General features: G+C 36.5%; 1 protein-coding gene across 3 annotated transcripts; it reads right to left on the reverse strand.

The window, feature by feature from the left end:
* On the reverse strand, positions 209 to 13,266 carry LOC18770551 (ubiquitin carboxyl-terminal hydrolase 5). Of its 3 annotated transcripts, none has more exons than XM_020568051.1 (14): positions 12,988 to 13,236; positions 12,270 to 12,430; positions 11,737 to 11,991; positions 10,851 to 10,995; positions 10,662 to 10,721; positions 10,444 to 10,554; positions 8,270 to 8,683; positions 6,948 to 7,088; positions 6,698 to 6,868; positions 3,524 to 3,781; positions 3,287 to 3,432; positions 2,282 to 2,860; positions 808 to 1,081; positions 209 to 724 (listed from the first exon to the last, which is right to left on the reverse strand). In XM_020568051.1, the coding sequence occupies exons 2-14, from the start codon at positions 12,407 to 12,409 to the stop codon at positions 587 to 589; spliced, it is 2,832 nt and encodes a 943-aa protein (XP_020423640.1). In that variant the 5' UTR covers positions 12,410 to 12,430; positions 12,988 to 13,236; the 3' UTR covers positions 209 to 586. The 3 variants fall into 3 exon arrangements, with proteins under 3 accessions (XP_020423640.1, XP_007203236.2, XP_020423641.1); XM_007203174.2 differs by having other exon boundaries at positions 242 to 724; positions 10,444 to 10,539; positions 12,988 to 13,266; XM_020568052.1 differs by having other exon boundaries at positions 285 to 724; positions 12,270 to 12,420.

Raw genomic sequence — 13,266 nt, forward strand, 5'->3', positions numbered from 1 at the left:
ACAAGGGTTCAAATCCCAGGCCTTGCAATCACGCGATGGATTTTCGTAAATAATTTTTGACATGTTGGTATTTATTTCGCGATATTATCGAAATTATTGCGATGTATTTAATAAATAAATCAACATAATGAAGGAAAATATCAAGGTCATAATTCAAAACTATAATATCGAAATTATCACAATAACTAGATAGTATTTCGCTAAAATATTGCCAGCTCAAAAAAATGATATTTTCATCGAATAGCAACAAGGACATGGATATTTTACTATGATAGTAATTAACAAATAGCAACAAGGACACGGATATTTTATAGTAAACAAACACATTTTCAACATAAAATTTAAAAAAAATTACAGACATGACACTTCTAAGAACACTACAGTTCTTCTAATCGAGTTGTCACTAGCTTTACGAGACGAACATGCCTAAGCCCCAGCTTAACTTGTATCTTAAACAAACCGAGCTTGGCTTTAGCTTGTTTCGATTACAAAACGAGGGTTTGCAAGAAATATACATGCCCTAGAGAGGCTAGTTTTGTGATTAAACATAGTCGTCACCTCACCTACACAGGATTGGACCACATTTTTAGCAGCTAGCATCAGCATCTTCAGTCGCAACACGCCGATAAAAGAGTACGTACGCAGCTCCTGACTTCACCTCTTCTTCATTTATGGGCGATACACAACTGTCATCAAAACTATACCACCTGTTCTCATCTAGAAGCTGTACAACAATAACAGTCGATAAGAAGATTTATACCAGATGCAGCTGATATTTCAACCAAAGAAATCCTTTCAGATACTCACCTTGATATGCGCAGTGTAGTGCCCGCTACCCATTCCGCCGATGTGGTTGGTCAAGGCATAGAGTTCATAAAGTTGACGTCGAGCGTTTTTCTTGCTAGCTACGTAATTTGTTAGATCAAAGTCATGAATCGGAAAGTCAACAAAGGTTTCCAGTTTATGCTTCATAGACCTACTGTATGAGAACCTCTTTAGATGGATGACTAACACTTCTGGAAGCCTCCATAGATCAAGCTTTTTACTTGCTTGCCTTCGCTCCTTGCACTGGGGACAGTACCTTCACCGTATATTTTATTAATAGGTCATATTTCGTAGATGAATGGCAATGTTTCCTCTTTTAACAAAAGGAACTAACTAGACAGATGACTCTTTATCAGATACCAGTATAATATTTTGACAGTTTAGATACTTTGCCGGATTACAACCACAGAACTATTTTATACTAGAAATTTAAAAATGCTCCATTCTAAAGTTGCTTCATAAAGCTCAAAAATCTGGCTCCCTAATTATAAGTTTTTAACAACTCATTCATCTGTAAAGTAGCAATTGTAAGGAATTTGCAATCATGTAACAATTGCACTCAAATTCCAAAAGAAAATACTCGCACCATCTTCTGTAGCACCGAAGGTGGTATTCTCACAAAAGTTCTAGCAAATCTAGGCCCCTTGATCACCATCGATTTCGCATTCATCAGACATATAAATTTATACTTATGCACACATTCTCCTGTCCAAACACCCGGATCTTTAACAAAACTCCTGATCTCTAAACACAACCAAATGTACCAAATGGCTGAGTGATGAACCTTATAAAATTTATCATTGAGTCAATCTATAGTGTGGTATACACTCTCAATGCCATTCAATCATTCTTTACTTTTGGTTACTTTCCTATTTGTTTTCTTTTGTTTATTTCTCTTTCCTGTTTCTAACTTTCATCTCTCTCACCTCTTACTACAGGAGAATGTGTGTGTGAGACATGTCTTCAAAGTTCAGATGAAACTGACACTGCCAACAATTTGAAAAATAAAACTATTCGGTTCATCCAACAATGCAGAAAACCATAAATTTCCTTCTAATCCATCATTGATACATGGATATATAGTGATCATTAATCTGCTTGTTAAGCAAGATACCACACTTCTGGATACTGCTCGATCCAAATAGCACCTCTTGATGTTCAAAGGGCACATTAAATGTGAATAAAATGCCTCCGTTTAGGTCTTAGCTCTAGGGTTTTGGGTGCACAAAACCCAGGAGCTAAGCCCTAAATGGCAATTCAACACCCAAAAAATAATAAACCCTCTAGGGGAGAGCTAAGCCCTAAACGTTTCTACTAATTAATATAAAAAAGGCATTGGATCCCGCACACACCTGAAGCCTTGTGTAGTTACCTATAATTCTATATTATCATTTGTGTGACTTTGAACACAGACAGAGAGAGAGAGAGAGAGAGAGAGAGAGAGAGAGAGACTAACCACATATCTTCAGGTACTAGTGGTTCTTCCCGTAGAAAAGCTTCAAGGCAGGTGTACAACGAGAGAGGTTCAGTGCGGGCTTTCTTTGTTACAGGTCCATACTTAAAAACTTCTGGCAAGTTTTCCAGATAATGGGTGTCATACTTTTCTAAAAACTTCTGTGACCAATCAACATATATTAGTATTGATGTTGATGATGAGGCCAGTCTGATGGCTTTCTCTACCCCCACCCATAGATCAGTACATGTATTATTTTCTCCAACCAACTGAAGAGGCAATTCTAGAGAAGACACTGGTTTAGAACTAGTGATATCCTTATTTGCTGAATTTGATACAACAGAATCAGTACATGCTTCGCCGGAACACAAGTCAACAGAGGGGTCTGATCCTTCTGTTGCAGACATTACACCAGATATCTTAGTACGCTCCAAACTTTTAGTTCTAAGCATTGGAGAGAGCATTTTATGAACCATCATCAGTATGTTGCCTCCAATAATTTCATCATCACATGAGATTGGCAAGACAAGAGGTGTTCCATAGGGTTTCCATCCTGATGTGATCTGCGAATCACTATTTCCTCTAGGAGACAATTAAAAGTTAGTAGAAGAAGCTATAAAATGATCAATCTACCAGATAACTCCAGAAAAACAAGTGCAGTTGTTTATAGTTCAAAGTGAAAGACAAATCAACTCCGCATCAATTTTGTTGTTTATGATTCAAAATGAGAAAGACAAGTCAACACCACATTAATCATTTTACACGCTGCTCTGGCTAGGAAAATGTGACAAAGTGCTTTTGGAAAAACGACATTTTTGCAGTCTTAACTAAACAACCAGCCTTTTTTCAGGATACATATAAAAATGGCTAAATTAGTTAAGCGCAAAATGATTAAGATCAGGGACTAATCAAACAAGGAAAACACAGGAATCAAACTTGGGGTGAGTGGGTGACAGCCTTTCTCTAAGCACAGTGCAGACTATAAGGTCAAGATCAAAGTATACATACTGCTCTCTACGGCGGTGTATCAATTGAAGATATTTTGTGTTTGCCAACTTTGGAACCTTAAAAGCAGCAAGATGGTCGTCATCTTTGATGGTAGATAATGATATTAATGGGTCTTCTAAAAATCTCTGAACCATATGGTGTTGTATCTGTGAACCACAAATTGAATAAGTTCAACGAACCATACACCTTCCGAAAGAAGAACAGAAGCATCAGATTCCAAATGTAAATGCTACAGACCTCCACAAGCAAAAGCTTCTCAGTGTGCTTTACAGAACTAGCATTGCTAAGCATCTGGATCAAGTCCCTGCAACGTCCCTGTTTAGGGACTGTGACAGTACAAGCAGATGGCAATGCACTTCCATCGCAAGTAAAAACTGTTACTGTCATTGTTCTAGTGGTGGTGGACTGGAGTGGCAATGAAAGGTACATAAAAGGATCAAAAGTAACAGAGACTTTATTGCAAATGGGACAAACCAAAGTTGACTTATACTGGCCCTGTAAAACAGGAAACATCATAACCGTGAGGAAAAACTATTTATATATGGATTGAAGTAATGAAGTTTTAAAAACACATTCTGTAGGAGCGTTTCATTAGGGGATTTATGCTGAGCTGACATATAAAGACAATCTTGTTAGCACTTATCAAACAATATTTTCTTAGTCCTTATAAGCATAGCCAAAAATTTCATTTATACAAACTACCAGGACAAGCATTTCGATTAGGATCCAGATTCAGTAAAAACATATCTAGATTTGAAAATGCCAAGCCATGACTCACCGACCTTCATAGCATCAAACAGTAAAAATAGGATTTTATTTTGATAAATGAGATACAAAATCAGGAAGCTTCTAATTGGTGCATCGTATAACGTAATCAAAAAAATAAATTCAAAGAAAAGTCAAAAACCATCATTTGCTTATTCCATGAATAAAAATTGTCAGAACAAATAGCCATAGAATTAGCCCACTAGGAGAAGAATCAGACAAGGGTAAGGAAACACTTACAAAGTACAGACCTAGATTTACAACCAACATATTTAAACTCAGGCACCAGCTAAGCCAAATGAGTGGCAAGTTGCCATATACTGGTTTGAGGTTTACTCATGATGAGATTTTGAGGTTGACGAGCCTCAGAAGGTTATGAGCAAAAACCTTAGGATTGTATGTCATCCTGGAAGTGTCACCTAATGTTAACTAAGTGTTGCATGTGACTCTGTGGCAGCAAATCAAAACAATTAGTATGTCAACAGACAACAACTTAGAACTTTAAAGAGGAAAATTCAAGGGGTATTTAACAAAAAATAAAAATAACTTCTATGTTTCTGTCTAACTCAGTCAATAACATAAACTTCCCTGTGGTTTGCTTAAACAGCACACGCTTCCCTATCGAAGTGCTCAAATAACAGGCCCCACATTTGAACTTTTCAGATGTGATGCTAACCTCCAGAAGTTAAGGAGCTGTCACTGGTCATCAATTTGCACTCTACCACATCCCTGACTTTTGTCGCTGCCTTTTTTTTTTCCAATCAAAAGCCACTCTACTGCAACTCATCTTGAAGCTACCGCCACCACTCTTGATATCATGCTAAATTTCTTCGGATTCCGGACCCACCCAAGCTCCAATACAAATCCGTCACTTGAGTCCCCAAGATACTAATTTCCCAAATGCACATAAAAGCTCTAATCAATTACCTTAAGATATAAACCAGATAAGAATCCAAATACCCCAAACCTACAAGATTGTCTTAAAACTTTGAACAACCTAAAATTTCATAAGCCAACCTCAAAAATCTATTTAAAAAGTAAAACATGTTTAAAGTTTGACAAAACCGCTCCAATAGTTGGAGATAAGAGGTTCAAATGACAAAACATAAGTAAACGAGCCTCGCTTGAGCATCCAACGATAAAGGTACAAAACTAACCAAATCTCCATGACATATAAGTACCACTAAACCTCCACATTGCTCAAAGCAGAAGTTCCTTAGACTGAAAACATAAATCTAGCAAAACTGTCAGACTCACAGCAGTACTAACTTACCCAGATATAGCGACAACCTTTACAACCAACGCCCATAAAGGTTATGCCAATTGTGTTACTTGTTTTGTATGGCTACAAAAGCCATTTGCTTTGATCTTCCCCTTGTCAAGGATAATATTAAAATATGTCTCTGCTTTTGGAATAGATTAGCATTGGGTTTCTTTACTGCAGGTGAAGGAATTGTGACGAAACTGGACAGAAAGGAGAGAGAACAAATTGGAAGGATTAGATGGACCATACAATCAAGTTATTGTAGGTGGTACAAGGGTGGGGTTGACAGAATATTGGGGCAGTGGTGCAAGGTGCAGGAGTAGCAGTTGTTCTAGGAGATCCATAAGGTGATGAGGAGTTGATGCAAGGCAGAGGCTATAAGCTGCTGTCCAGTGACCCAAACATAACCAAAATACAGAGAATATAAGGATAAAGCAGTAGAATCGACGTTGGAACGAAGATAATTGAGTTCTAGGGCAAAATCCCAATATAAACTCTATAGACTAAAGTCTGAAATTATATTTATCAACAAAAACTCAATACAAGAGTCTCTAACTAGCCTATTTATACTAGAATACAGAAAACCTAATTGACATAGGAAATTAAAAACCTAAACAGGAAATTAAACCAAATCCTAGTAAGAGTAGGAAAACAAAAGAAGTAACTAATAATTTAAAGTAAATAGAATCCTAGCCCAATTGAGTCACAGACCTAAGTAATCTTAGAGAGCTTCGTAGATGCTCCTGCATTAGGAGTGTAAGAAAGAACAAAATGGTAAGTTCCTCACCTTGAAAGAACATTTTCATATCAAATAAAATTAAGGTTGACCACCAAGCTTTATCCACATGTTGGATAATAATATACTTTTAATACATTAATAACATTGTTCAATGACAATGGTAGCAAGGGAGGCATGCATCACCTACCTACGTTGAGGGGAGGGCATGCATCATTTAACAAAAAGGAAACAGAATTGCAAGCAATACAAGTAGGAAGCAAGATAGACATCTAGCACCAAATCCCAACAGTGTATAAAAAACAGCAATTAGAACAGCACTTGAAGTTGCAACACACCAGGTATTGCAAGAATCCAGGTATCCGCATCCACCATATGGAGAGATACCCAGCACAACCAAAGGCATATCTCTTTCTTTACAAATATACTACATCATGGCAAAGATTGACACTATTTTACAAGCGTTGTGTCTTGCAAACCCTATCTAGCATTATCTAGTATGCCTTTGATTGAAAAAGCATAATGGAAGAAAAGATAACAAGCAGAATCAACTTCAAATTCAAACAAACAATAACAATAAAAAATACTTGAAGCAGCAGTGTAACAACAATTTTTTGACATATAATTTTTTCAATGACATACTCACTTGGCAGACATCAACAATTATAGAATCATTACGAGCAATGTGGTTTGCCCAATACTCATCAGCTACGTCTTCATCAGGCCGGCCATCAGCATCTCTAGACTTTATATATGGTTTGTGTTTCACGCGATTCAGATCTTCATGAAGACCATCTAGCAAAAATGCCAAAAGCTCCTGAAACAACAATTAGCTTTTAAGTTCATCCAAATTGCATGTGTGCACGCTGCTGAAAACATAGTGTCAAGTACCAAACCTGAGAATCGTGCTGATTGTAACCACTAAACTGAGGTGCAAAACGAGCAAGTTTTGTTTTAAAAGGTCGAGGAGCAACCGGTGTTCGTCCAGGTGCCCATAGCTTCCGAAGTAACTCACCAAATGCTAGAGCTAGCTCACCCTACATTTTGACCAATTCAGTGAAAAAATTCAGCCAAAAAAGCAAATCAGTAAAATTTTCAAAACACAGAAACATCAAACACCATCTCAGTATATCCTTCAAATCGCTTGCTTGGATTTCAATCCACAAGCTAATTTTAACAAGATATCTACAGCAATACCCTCAAGAAGAGTCAAGGTACTCCTTGAAAATATGTTTGACTGAACATAAAAGCAATCATGGAGGTCTCACTACTAGCATTCATAAAGCTCTCAAGTACTACCATTCATAGGCATGTCACTTATGCCAATTTTTTAAACTTTGATCCCATCTATTGACAGGTTTAATTGTTAAAGTCATACTTAAAACCTAACATTTAAGCGATTAACCAATCCAAGACTAAAACACCTAAAATGTAATATGCATTGATGAGTATTGACATGTTATTGAACACATTATTTTTGCACGTTTGTTAAGAAAAAAAAGGATTCCTTCTCGAGAAGAGCTTTCTACATTTAGGAATATGTATATCTATAGATACATGCAAAACAAGGAATCTTGTGGCTGCCTTTGTTGAGTTTAGCTGAGTATTCAATCACCACAAGCATGATGCAAGGTAGCTAGCTAAGCTAGTTTTCTATTTATGAGAAACAAAACCAGGTTATCAAAATAAAGTGGACAAAAATACAACTGTCAACAACATATCCACAAGAGACACCCAAAAAAAAACTTGTGGCTAAGTCAACTAGCGGATAACTGGAAATATTAAAATCAATTGTGTGTTTCCATAACTACACAAGTCATGAACCACATAAGCTAATAAAAATTCTCACAATATGTACCATATATTCAAGATATCCTAATAGCGACTCATCATTCATGTGCGTATTGAATTTTTCTGAATCTAGAAAATCCTAAAATGCTAAAAGGAGAATAAGGAACAGAAATTATGTCAGACCTCAATAATTTTGTGCAAGTGTCACATACAGCTAGATATTGCATGCTTGATAAAATAAACTTTTTGAGTTTAGCAAATGACAGCAACAAAGCCACTTAGAAGACAACACTAGGAAAAAAAAAAGGAAATTAAATTTTAAAAACTGACTCACAAAATTTGGCGGTCTTTTATAACAACAAAATTATAGGTTTCAGGATACTCAGATAAAAAGTAACCATGCAAATATACTATATTAGAAACTTACAACCATGCCCAGAGGATTTTGCCAGTTTATCTCCTGATGATAATCTTCCCGAAAATATCTAGCAAACTCCGGAGTATGAACAAGGCACTGTATAGCACTATTCATAAAACAAGTATTCCCAAGGTTCTGCAACCCTGTCAAGCCACAAGACGACCCCCTAGTACTAACACCAATTGTCCCATATGGAGTATCCAATTCTCTAGCAATTAGGCCTTGACTTTGTATGAGCTCCACGCTGTAGCTTCTTGATGCGCCCTTGGTTGCAGATAAACCTCCTGCAATCGACAAGCTTGACTTAGAAGGCTCTACAAGAACAGAGGCACCTTCCTTCTCTAAAGATCCATTGTAGCGAACAGAACTTGTGGATCTGCCCAATGTGGTACCATTGACAGGGTTAAGCACCTCCACCAGAATCTGTTTTAATTGATCACAAAACAAAACCAACATGAAATTTTGGGGAAAAAAGACAAAAACAGAAGAAGAAGAAGAAGAAAGAAAGCTGTCGAGTAATAAGCATTTGCAGTATTTAGACATGTTACTCTCTATGACTTTTACCAAGATGTTAAACTCATCAAGTTTTGTGTAGCAATGCATCATTAACTAAAAATGATAGACTGAAAGAAATTATTTACTTCATAGGAAGCTACACATCTTACTCTCCAACTGGAACCATATAGATCATGAGCTTCTGCATTTAGCATCGTGCATTTATGTGCAATTAAATGAATCTTTACCATTCAATTAAGCTAAGGGCCATTTGGATGGAGTGATTTCAAATCTAGGAATTTAGATGACATTATAACATTAAACTGCTTATTTAGACTACTACAGTCCATGTATGCCAAGATTTGAATAAGAAGGAACTCAAGAAAACAAATGGATTTCAAATGACTCGATGCATATAGTCATTTCAAATTCATTTCAAATGTATTACATCAAGTTATTTCACATACATACAATCCAATGTTTTCTAAATTTTCTTTAGCAAATTTAGCTTTGTTGTCGAATCCAAATCATTTCTTTCAAATACTTCCATCCAAATGAAGCCCACTTCCATCCAAATGGAGCCCACTTCCATCCAAATGGAGCCTAATGGAATTAATCAGTCCACGTCAGATAAGAATAAAACTCTCTTTTTGCACTTAGCCCTAATCCATTCCAATGTCAGTCTCTTCTCCCCTCTATTCTCCAAAATGTCAAGTAGTCAAATAGCTACAGCTGCTGTTTCATAAGTATCCAAATTTAGAATTTGATTCCCATAAACAATATCCCATTTGCCTTCTTCTTAAGAAAGATTAGAGTGGTTGTTATGGAAATGGGTGTTCTTCATAAAAATTATAATTATAATTATAATTATAAAAATAAAAATAAAAGAAAAGAACATGGATGTCATGTTCTTCAATTGAATCTGAGAGGAAGACAGAATTAGTAGGATTCACTAATGTCATCAACCCAAGAATTAAAAAAATTATAGACTTCCAGAGTAGGCTTTTGACGCCTTCACCCATCCATCAAATGACACAAAAGACAGTAGATATCTGGATACTATCAAATGACACAGCTGTGTAAAGTTTTTTGTGATTTTACGGAAGAGGTGGAAAGATGACTTGAGGGAAGGAAAAAGAGACAGGCAAAGAGATGGAATTGTGGTAAGGTGAAAACGGAGAGTTTTATTCTAATCTTACATGTACTGATTTAATTCCATCAGATTAATTGAATGGTCAAGATTTGTCAAAATGCACATCAATGCACCAATCCTAAATACAGAGGCGCATGATCTGGCAACATAACCTCTTAAAGAAAAAGTGTGCAAACAAAACAGATGCTTTTGTAAACCAACATGGTAAATAATAATATTAAACATTCTGTTTCTGGTGCACAGCAACACAAAAGCAATATATCCATACTTGATGCTTTGAAGCAAACTTCAACTCAAACTTAAACACCCATAACCTATTTATGAAAATAGGAATCTTCCGATGATATCATGCAAATGGAGTAAAACATTCAAGATTCCATGATTAAGAAACATCTTTATGAAACTGTAGCCTTAAATCAGAACGTGAACGTACGAAAGGTCCTATGTACCATCATATGAAAATTATGAAGCCCTATGCTAAAGCAGAATTTTGCATAGTGGTTCTAATAAAGTGGTGGAACAAACTAAGACTCACATCTTGATCCATCTGTATATTGGCATCATCAAGTGTTTTATCCATGTCGTTCATCAGTGCATGTTTCCGGCGGCCATAGTAATCCCAAATGCATACCTTCAGGTGAGGAAACTCTCAAGTAACAAAATAGCTGGAGTAAATGCGCTGCTGAATAAAAGATTTAAAATAAAGACACTGAAACTAGATGCAGTAGTAGCAGAGTCATAGGAAACTATTACTTGTTCCATGCTAAGATCAAAGATATCACAAGCTCTTCTGTGAAGTTCTGCAATGGTTTCCTGCCCAAAATATTTCAATCTTCAGGTTAACAAAATAAATAAATAAATCAGCATATACTTAGTAAGACCTTACTAAAGAGGCACAATTGCCACTGAAGAAAGTGGTATATCAAGACCTGCCTATTTTACCTTCTTGCTTATTCTTATAATAGAGCGGTCACCTTTTGGCATCACAAGTAATTGAAGACGCAGAGGGTACACTTCTACTGCCATCTCCGTCTGAGAAAGACCTGAACTAATCACTTTCCTTGGCAATGTTGGACCACCACCATACCTATAACCAGCAAACACTATTAATTCTATTTACACTTCATCTTGCAGGAATACAGCACATGTAGTCTACACCTAACTTTTTTTTTTTTTTTTTTTTTGGAAGGGAATACTCTAGACTAAACATTTGGAAGGGAATACTCTAGACTAAACATTCTCCTCCAACCACACTTAGAAATTGATAAATCCAACAGGTTGAAAACACAGAGATGAAACTTGACATCAATTCACAAGGGTAATCATTTAAGAGTACGGAGAGATAGTACAGTCTTCATTATTCCTTCCAATCCAAAGTATGTATATGCTGTACGGTCACTGAAATGCAAATCTAAAGGGATTTTACGGAAGGCTGGTTTATTCCTAAAATGTTCACTTTTCTCAATCGACTGTTTGCATTGCAACAATTTTTTTATACAAAAAAAAAAAGGAAAGAAACAAATCTCTAGAATACAATTCATTCAATTCAATTAGTGGTAGTGGTGTCTCAGTATTACTTCTGAGTTTGCTTATATAAGGCATGATGCAATACCTTTCTCATCATTTCCTAGTAAACAAAATGACATCAACCAGAAGTCTAGTAATATTTCCCACATCTGAACACATTGCATTTACATAGATAATATATATGTGTGTGTGTGTGTGTGTGTGTGTGTGTGTGTGTGTGTGTGTGTGTACAATAACATCTATGTGAATACGAATTTTCAGAGTGGTAGGGGTAACAAAGAAAGGCATGACATTTCCACACCATGTATGCAATTGGTTCCAAACTTCTTGTGGCAGCAACACATAATCACGGCCTTCTAGCAAAGTATCATGTATGTCAATGCCCGAATTGGTATCCGCTGATGCTGCATCATATATTAAGTCAGAATTATCAATACCAGCAGGCCTCTTCAAGGTACTGGAACCAGCCGAATCATAATGCTCTGACACAAAGGATGCATCGTTTGGGTTATTGGGTTGGTCCTGGTTCACATAATCAATCCAATGTTGCCACCATCTATATTGGGAACCAATTAAAAAGACATTAGAAGCAATTTTCATATTCAAGATGAGCCCATAAAACAAAAGCATTCATTAGAACATATGAATTTACAGCCTGTTTTGCAGCAAACCAAGATTTTTCTTTTAACAAAAACCAATTTAAAAAACACTGAAACATGAACATTTCACAAAGAAGAACAAATTTCTGATAATTTAAAAAATTAATAATCAAATGCAACATGTTATTAAGAAAAATAATATTATGTTTAGACAAACAAGACACAAAGTTCAAACCTCTGAGTAAGCAAGTAGAAGATGTCACCCTCTTTGGAATTAGCTTCAGCAGCCAAAGCAATGTCTCTTATCAAAATCCTTTCTTCCTCTGGAGAAAGCTCCATACTTCTACTCCTGCTGCGCATAGACACTGCCGCCATACCTCACCGACCTGAATGGTACTGCTATCCAAATTACAAAATTACAAAGGTTTTCTTGTTCTTTTTTTATATGCTCTCCAGTTGCATCATATTAAATGGCATTTTCAGGTTCTAAATCAAGGTTGTAGAACCCCAGAAGATATTTGAAAACTCATGAGTTCCACTCTAAGATATAAATACAGTAGGCTAAGATCAAAATGGCACGACTGGACTTCCACTGGACTATTGCATCACACTGATTGATCAGAAACCAAACTCTGCTCAAGGAAGTTGCAATGATTTTTTATTTTTTATTTTTTATTTTTTATCAAAAGTTGCATTGATCATTTGAAGAAGCTAAATCTAAACATAGTTTTAAGAGATCCCAGCTTTTTTTTTTGTTTTTCTTCTGGTGGTAAATGTGTAATGCAAATTTCAGCCATATCAACAAAACCAAATCCAGAATTTCCCACTTGAATGAAAGTTCAACTTCATATTCAACCCACCATCTCAATGAAACCCAAAATACAAATTTAAACAAATTCATCAAATTTACCAAGCTAATATTAAATAGAGAAAAAGGAGGGAGAACTGTCTACCTGAGCGCAGAGAGAGCGACCACCTCCTCGATCCAAGAGAGCTACCACGTTGTAGATGTAAGTGAGAGCAAGTAGGAGGGAGAGCGCGAAGAGGAGGGAGAGGCAGTGAGCAGGAAAAGAGAGATAGCCGAAGTGAGCAAGAGAGCGGAAGAGAGAGCTGGAGAGAGAGACCGACGGAATAGAGAGCGATGGAGTTTCACGCTGAGAAGACGAAGAGAGGGCTCAAGTCCAGATGGGCTGAGAGGTGCATCACGATGGGCCGATGATTTCAAATAAGGG

Source organism: Prunus persica, chromosome G7, assembly GCF_000346465.2.
Source record: "Prunus persica cultivar Lovell chromosome G7, Prunus_persica_NCBIv2, whole genome shotgun sequence".
Taxonomy (NCBI): Eukaryota; Viridiplantae; Streptophyta; class Magnoliopsida; order Rosales; family Rosaceae; genus Prunus; species Prunus persica.

Bases quoted from the DNA above. Each gene is read 5' to 3' on its own strand.
- LOC18770551 (XM_020568051.1), bottom strand. From the start codon at position 12,409: ATGGCGGCAGTGTCTATGCGCAGCAGGAGTAGAAGTATGGAGCTTTCT. The intron at 7,089-8,269 runs GTAAGTTTCTAA...GTCAAAATGTAG, and splicing joins AAAATCCTCTGGGCATGGTT to GGTGAGCTAGCTCTAGCATT. The intron at 3,433-3,523 runs GTCTGTAGCATT...TGTGGTTCACAG, and splicing joins AGAAGCTTTTGCTTGTGGAG to ATACAACACCATATGGTTCA.